The following is an 8,257-nucleotide window of genomic DNA, read 5'->3' on the forward strand; positions in this document are numbered from 1 at the left end:
CGCCTCGGCTTCCTAAGCCTCCTGACCACCCTCAAGTACTGCTACGAGATGGGCATACAATACGTATCCTTCTACGGCTTCAGTATCGACAACTTCAAACGCCGGCCCACCGAAGTCCAAATCCTCATGGGCCTCATCCGCGACAAAGCCGAGGCGATGAGCCACAATAGTGGCATCGTCGACGAGCTCGGCGTCCGTGTCGAGTTCCTAGGTATTAGAAGGTCTTCTGACATGTTACCACTTGTTTCCGTGTCTTTTTTTTATTATTGTTTTTCCTTACCTTTTATTGCTGACATGTTACCACTTGTTTCCGTGTCTTTTTTTTATTATTGTTTTTCCTTACCTTTTATTGCTGACATGTTACCACTTGTTTCCGTGTCTTTTTTTTATTATTGTTTTTCCTTACCTTTTATTGCTGACATGTTACCACTTGTTTCCGTGTCTTTTATTATTGTCTTTTTTTACTATTCTGTCATAATCGATTTGATTGTTCGTTTAATATTAAAAATTTTGTTTTTAGTATTCGATTCATAAATGAATAAAATTTAACCATAGATATATTTAATTTGTTTGTTTAATAAACTATTAGATAAAATTTTGTTTACTAATAACTTGTATTAATTAAGCATGTGATGTTATGTTCTTGGCCCACCTAAATTTTTTAATTTGGTTGCCTACTAATTTTGAGAGGCTTAACAAGCCCAAATCCATTGTTTTGACCAAATTTTCACATTACAGATTTAGGTATCATAGATATGAAGGAATGAATTTCAATTATAAATTTAAATGTTATCTAAAATATCAAATTCTTAGAACAATGAAAATACTGCTTTAATCAAATAAAAGCATCTACCTACTTAAGTTAATATTCATAAAACATAAATTATTAATCAAATAAATATACGTAAATATTTGATAAGCATTCGTGAATATTCAGCAAATATCGGTATTCGAATTCGAATTCGAAGAAAATCAGAGAATGATATTCGAATTCATATTCGAATCCAAAAACGTTAAACGAATGCAACTACAAATGTCTCAGTATCCGATACATATTCGGGTAATTCAATTCCAGCCCTACTCGATCATTCGTAAAACTTCTTGTTCTTGGATTTGTTTTTGCCTCTACTACTTTTTCATATGATCAGGTTCATTTCAATCTCACTTGCATGCTGATATGAATGAGGTACGCGAGCAGTAGATTGTTGTCTTTAATTTCCGGACAAGATCGATGAGCTTTACTAACCTCTACCCTTGTTAAGCTTGAAAGGGAACATTATAGTTTTCCTTTTATTGATATTCCATAACCCGTATATACAATGTGAGGTGTATTCATGTTGTTCATAACCAATTAACGAACTCTTTTCTCTTTCTTTTATTTCAACACTAGGGAAGTTGGACACGCTGGATGAGCCAACAAGGGAAGCGATACAGGGAGTCATGGATGCAACGGCGAAGAATACAAAGATGGTGCTGTTGATTTGTTTGGCGTATACTTCGACAGATGAGATCGTTCACGGAGTTAAGGGGGCGGTGACTGAGAAAATTGATGGCGATGCATCGATATCGGTGGAGGATTTGGAGAAGAACATGTATTACGCAGGGTGTCCGGATCCGGATATTTTGGTGAGGACTTCAGGAGAGACTCGGCTGAGCAATTTCCTTTTATGGCAGACGACGCATTGTTTGTTGTATTGCCCGCGGTGTCTTTGGCCGGAGATATCGTTGAGGCATTTGGTTTGGGGTGTTGTGCAGTATCAGAGGAATTACCAGTACTTGGAGAAGATTAAGAAGAAAATGTGAAAGCTAGCTCAACTGTGTACCGTGGCATATGTGGAATTTAACAACTAGTCCATGATGTAGTAGTGTAACAGAGAACAAAAGTATATATGTGAGGGAAAAAAAAAACTCTTTTATGAAATTAATGCAAGTTCTTATAAGATAAGATTCGGCACCAGGGAGACTCGAAGCATGATTCTGATCAGGAACGGATTCAGAAATTTATTTCATGGGAGTACGTATGCAATTTTACTAATAAATTAATAAATTGTATACTATGGCCATGTTTGGATTGGGGACTTATTTTATCTTAGGATTAATTTAATTCGTTATATATAGTCCATAGTGAGTTTCTTTTTTCAAGTTGCCAATTTGGGTTTCTAAATCCATTGATAAAATCAGAAGAAATTTCCTTTGGAATGGTAGCCACAGCCTCTCAAGACCAAAATGCCTAGTTAACTGGGGAACAGTATGCAAATCCAAAGTGGAAGGAGGACTTGGGGTAATTGATATCCCCACCTTTAACTCTGCCCTCCTCTCCAAATGGATTTGGAAAATTTCTGACAGATCATCCTTAATTAGTGAAGTTTTCTTCTCCATATATTCCAAACATGGAGCTAACCCTTTTGCCAATCAGCCGAAGATATCACACTCAAGACTTTTCCAGGATCTGCTTGCATCTCATCACATTTTCTTTAGCTTGGTCAGATGGAAAGTGGGGAATGGTGCCTCGATTAGATTCTGGCATGACAAATGGGCATCTGCTAACTCTCTTAGCAGTCTATTCCCCTATGCTCACAATCTTGCCTTCTCGAGCAACTGCAGCCTTGACAAGCAAGGAAGATGGGCCAATGGATCATGGGTCTGGCACCCAATTATCCGTAGGGGATCCTCCCCCAGAGAGAGAGCAGATGTTTCCGATCTTCAAGCATTCCTTGAGCACCATTTTCCTGGTGGCTCATCAGAGCAGGATGCTATTTGGTGGCCTCTTCATTCTTCGGGAGTCTATACAGTTAAATCCTTTTATTCGTTCATTTCTTCAGGGGGGCTAAAATCCCAGTTCTCAAATTTGATCTGGAAATCCAGCATCCCTCTCAAGGTAAAAATTCTCCTCTGGATCATTTCGAAAAGGAAACTCAACACCAAAGACAACTTGAGCAAAAAAGGTTGGAACGGAGACATTAGATGTCCTTTTTGTCTCAAGGAGACAGAGTCTCATGATCATATTTTTATCCACTGTTCCTTCGCCCGTAAAGTTTGGAAACTCCTTCTTCCTCTTTTCCCAGCTAACCGTTGGCCCTCAAACATGGAGGAACTGCTGCTGCTCTACAAAGTTCCCAACACTTGCTCGAATGTTAAAACTTTTTGGAAGATCCTGTTGCCATGTTTCTGTTGGTGGATATGGTTCACTAGAAACTCTCTAATTTTTAAAGATGATATTCCCAACTCGTTATCTGTCGCAACTAATATCGCGAGATACTCAATTTTCTGGACAGGTGATGGTGATGATAGGACGGCTAGGAGGCTGCGAAGGGCAGCCCTCAATCTCGGTCTCCAGGAAATGGCGAAGAAGCCTCCTTCAGGGGTCGCGGGAGATAATCCTTCTAGCAGTTAGAAGCCTAGTTCCCAGCGGCATAAGGAAGAGTTTTTGTCACTTAGGTTCTCTCGTTTTTCATCTTTTTCTTTTTTTTGGTGGTAGCTAGCTGTGCCTAGCCTCTTCAGTCTGTTATCAGCAATGTTGCTGTCCCTAATATATCTAAAATGAACAGGGTACCTCACCCTGTTTCTCAGTTTCAAAAAAGATCATGGGCCTAGTCTCCCAGCAAAAGAATGGAGAGACTCAAGGATTTTCTTCAAATACTCTCTAGTTTCATCATGAATCAAATTCCCATCACTATCAAACTTCTTTGGGGGCTTGTGTGCAAAAATGTATAACTCTGGCTTGTTGATGAAGTGAATATTCAAGAAAACCCCAACTTGGCGCAGATGAAATTGGACTCTTGATCCCCCCGAGCCTCCCGCAGCACTAACAATGGCTGCAGCCTTGTCTGCCCACACGTTTGGTGGTCTTGAGCCCCAGTCCAGTGCATTCTTCAACGGAGCTATAAATGAAAGGAGGGAGAAAAAGACTTGCAGCAAAAATAATGCTTTATGGCTTTTTTTTTAACTTTTATGCGAGATGTGCATGATGTTGTACACAAAATTAGAAGGGTTGCTTTCACAAAGCCTCGGGTTTCTTTACATAACCCCCTGAACTTTGTTTCTGTCGCATAACACCCCTTTAACTCCGTACCATCTCACAAAACCCCCTATGGAATTTTATCATATTTCATTGGCCCCCCTACATGTAATTTGCAAATAGCTAAAAATTTCTTGACAGAAAAAAAACTCAAATTTCAGGGACGGTTTCCATAAATGAAAAGAAGAAATTTGATTCCCCAGAAGCACCACCCTCGACACCCGAAGCACCTTCTTTCCCCGACATCTTACGCACCAACGAACAAAGAATATATCCAAAACTAAAAGATAGAGTCTTTACCAAAAGATCACACCTTTATCACCAAACGAAGCCCTAGACGAGCCTCCAAATTGATCTACTCCTCCAAATAGCCCAAGCGTAGCCCGCGCTCTGATACCACTTGTTGTGCGCAGCGGAAATTTCGGCAGAGTTTCTGATGCACAATAAGAGAGAAAGATCGATAAGAATTCTTATTTCTCAAAGGGAACAAGAATCTTAAGCCTAATATCCCATCAAAGTGGGATATTAGCTCTTCCTCTCGTCAGCTTTAAGACTGCGCGTCGAGGGATCCTAAAAAACTATTACAATGGCCACAAACTCAAACAATCAATTTTTACGTGATTCGGCAAACTGCCTACGTCCACGGGGCAAGGAGGGGGGAGATCTACTATTAGAGGGAGAGATACAACTAGGGTTTACAATCACTCAATCTAAAACCCTCACACAATTATCTCTCAAAGGGGATGCACAAACTCTAAACAAAAAAAAAGCCTCTGCCTTTTCTTTTGCACAGCCACACGAAGAAAGCCGCCAACCAATTCCTTGCACTGCCTTTTCTACAGCCGCCAAACTTCTGTGCACCTGCAGCCTTGCTCCCACCCCTCAAATTTGCACCGTACTTGCTCCTTGCACAGCCGCACAAATTTCCTCCTCTCCTGGTACTTGCCCAAAACCCTAAGCATCGAATAGCTATCTATATATATCTATCAATTGGGTCAATCGGGTGGGCCAGCACAATTGTCCGCTGAACAGTTCATAAAAAACAACACACAACAAAGTAACCCACGTGAAACAAAGCAACCCACAACGTGGGTTGGTCCCACTCACAAAATTAACTGAAATTATAACCCTCATTGGCTCATTCTGTCGCAGTGTCGCCATAACTTGAGGGTTTCAGCACAGAGGAAGGAATCTTTTAGCATGCCATCATAAAGGCGAAAGTTCAAATTCACACACCATGAATTCTAAAAAAATAAAATAAACGATACTATTGTCTGAATTCGAGTTACAGTGGCAAGTTGAGACCTGTAATTGAAAAGGTTAATTAACTAAATTTCACAATATAGCCTCAATAGGTTTTGGGTGTTTTGACACTTAATGCCTAATTTTGAAACTCTCACTAAACCGCTGATAAATACAAAAATATTAGAAAACTACCAAAATGTTTTGTTTCCCCGACTTAACTTCCATATATCAGCATAAATCCATGTTGCGGATATCAAGCAAACAACATCATAAATTAGAGAGAGGACGGTACGTGTAAAATATACAACTGACTAATTAAATTTGGCAATTCTTGAACACTAAAATACCTGGAATGGAGTAGTTGTACTCGGGAGAAGCAAACAGAAAACAATCAGCTTCAAGAATCTTTCGCCGGAACTCCTCCACAGCCTCCGGAAACTCTGAGCCGTTCTCAAGATCAGGATTGATAAACGGAAGCCCCGAGATGTCGACGAACTCAACCTCCATTCCCCTTATTGACTCGTTGCATATCTCAATAGCTGTGCTCAACAAATTCACCCATCAAATAACTGAGATTGTAATTAGCTAGCTTTAGAAGCGAGTTACTTACCAGAGAGGATGAGTCCTCTGTTGAATGAAGCCTTGCGCAGTGAGCCACAGACTGCTGCAACTTTGATGACTGGTTTTGCTTCCATAATTTCTCTATGTATATATGTTTCTTATTTATTTTACTTTTCTCTGTATTTTATTTGGTTATGAGCTTTTCAACAGGTGTTGGTGTTGAAAGTTGGAGGTTTGTGCGAGAGACGGGTCGAAGCATCTCAATGGGCAATTGGTTTGATGAAAAGGCAAAGGGAAGTTTTACATGATAATGACCTGTTGACCATTTTTCTGCAAGAATCTGTGGAAGTCTACTTTGACAAAAGTCTGAAGCCAAGGGATTAAGGCAAAAAATAATAATAATAAGCAGGTTAACATATTTAGAGAAGTGATGGATTTCATAGGTAATCCGTGAGGTAAGCTTAGTAGTTTGACAAAAAATTATGGAAGCGAAATTAAGGTTAATGATCTAGTTAGTTCATTTGTTCATTTGTTATTCCAAAGGATTAAACTGGTTAATCGTCAGGTAAGTTTTGTTTTAGTTCTGGTGACTATTTTTAGTGTTTAGAAAAAGTGAGGATTATGATTATTTTTTTTATAAATAAATATCGTTTTCTTAACCCCCGTCTATGAGTGCACTGTAGAAGTGACGAACACGACGAAGAACAGCTTAGGAAACAAACAGGAAACTATTAGGTAGCTTGACGGTCGACCGCGAGATCAGCTGCGGTCGACCGAAAAATGTGCACACTGTAGGGTTCATTTTCGGATTTCTGTCCGGTCGACCGCGGCTTCAAGTGTGGTCGACCATAGACCCTGTAATCGATTTTTCCAGTTTCTGTCATTCTGTCCGGTCAACCGCGGAGTCAAGTACGGTCGACCGTGGAGTCAAGTACGGTCGACCGCGACTCGGGTCTAGGACTGGGCTTTTGTTTTCTAACCCATTTCGCTTTGTGTTGATGTATAACCCTAAACCTGATTAATTAGGGTTAAGCAAGGACGATTTGAGCAGACTCTTAAGAGAGTATTGTGCATCCTTTTGTGGGAGAATTGTGAGAGGTTTAGAAAGCTTTGTATTAGGATTTTGAGTGATTTAATTTGTAACCCTATTTGTATTTCTCTTCATCTCTAATAGTAAGAACTCCCCCCTTCCTGACCCCGTGGACATAGGCAACTTGCCGAACCACGTAAATTCGTTGTCTTGCTGTGATTTGTGATTTGTGCTTGTAATTGGTTATGATCTTTCTCATTGTCTTGTCGTACACTATTTGGCTTTCGAGCTCTGCTACGCACAACATGCACATTAATTAATTCCTTGATTTGAGTTAGCTAATTCATTTTAACTAGTTTATGCGGGTTATCTTAACTCGTCTTCTAATTTTTGTCTTTGAAAAATTAGGATAGATTTGTTGGATAGCAGTATTCCTAATCTATTTTGGTAACATGAGGTTATTAGTATTCCTAATCTATTTTGGTAACATGAGGTTATTAGGATTCCTAATTTGTTTTGTTTTTAGTTTTAGGATTCCTAGTCTGTTTTGGTTTTAGTTTTTCTATATATATGGAGATTAGAATCAATCATAAAAAGATATTAGAGTTGTAATCAGAGATTAGAGAGACTTTTAAGCATTGTGAGAGGAGATATTGTGAGCAAGTTGAGAGCTTTGGTTGAGGGTTAGTTTGTGAGTTTTGTGAGATTGTAACCATTTGTACGCTCCTTGATTTAGTGGAATCTCCCCATCCTTTTCCCGTGGACGTAGGCAATTTACCGAACCATGTAAAATTGGTTGTCTCGCTATTTATGTGATTTGTAATAGTTTATTTAGGTTCCCTCGATAGGTCAGTCCTAGAACTGATGAGAGGAAGAGCTGATATCTCACTTGGTTGAGATATTTTGCTTAAAGTTCTTATTTTCTTGGTGAAACAGGAATTCCTATTGTGACCTGACTCTCTTGTTGTGCTGCCGAAGTGCTGCCAAAATTTTCGCTGTACGCAACAAGTGGTATCAGAGCCCAGATTTTAGATTTAAGGTTTTGGACTTAGGTAGAGGAATATTCTTGTGTGAAGCTTGGTTCTTGGAGTTCTAGGCTTCGGTGGAGATAGCATTAGGAGTTGCTGTTGGAGATTTTACTTTTCTTGTGTGGACAGGAGATCTATTTGGAATCCGATCTAGGGTTCAGTTGGGTAATTCTTAATTTCTATTAAAGTTTGATTTTTTTTCTACAAATTAGAGTTAGTTTGCAATGGGAGAAGAAGGTGAAAGCAGCAAGTCGATAGTGAGTACGGTCCAAGTTGGTTTTCAGAATACCAAAATTAGTGTGGTGAAGTATACCGGTAAAATCAACTTTGGTTTATGAATGAGCAACGTACAGGATGCGCTCAATGCTCAGAACT

The 8,257-nt window shown here is 39.5% G+C and overlaps 1 protein-coding gene across 3 annotated transcripts in view; it reads right to left on the reverse strand.

The window, feature by feature from the left end:
• Positions 1 to 6,146, reverse strand: part of LOC109827891 (NAD(P)H:quinone oxidoreductase-like) — a 12,804-nt gene extending 6,658 nt beyond the window's left edge. Inside the window, exons 1-3 of one of the 3 annotated variants that reach the window (XM_020394911.1) lie at positions 5,874 to 6,129; positions 5,611 to 5,802; positions 3,591 to 3,881 (exon numbers count right to left, since the gene is read on the reverse strand). In XM_020394911.1, coding sequence (XP_020250500.1) covers positions 3,591 to 3,881; positions 5,611 to 5,802; positions 5,874 to 5,958 — 568 coding nt within the window. In that variant the 5' untranslated portion in view covers positions 5,959 to 6,129. Of the gene's footprint in view, positions 1 to 3,590; positions 3,882 to 4,683; positions 4,988 to 5,610; positions 5,803 to 5,873 lie in introns of those variants that run through there. The other 2 variants (XM_020394912.1, XM_020394913.1) reach the window with 2 other exon arrangements.
• Between the last annotated feature and the right edge of the window lie 2,111 nt (positions 6,147 to 8,257).

This window comes from Asparagus officinalis, unplaced genomic scaffold (genome assembly GCF_001876935.1).
Source record: "Asparagus officinalis unplaced genomic scaffold, Aspof.V1 AsparagusV1_Un517, whole genome shotgun sequence".
NCBI classification, from domain to species: Eukaryota; Viridiplantae; Streptophyta; class Magnoliopsida; order Asparagales; family Asparagaceae; genus Asparagus; species Asparagus officinalis.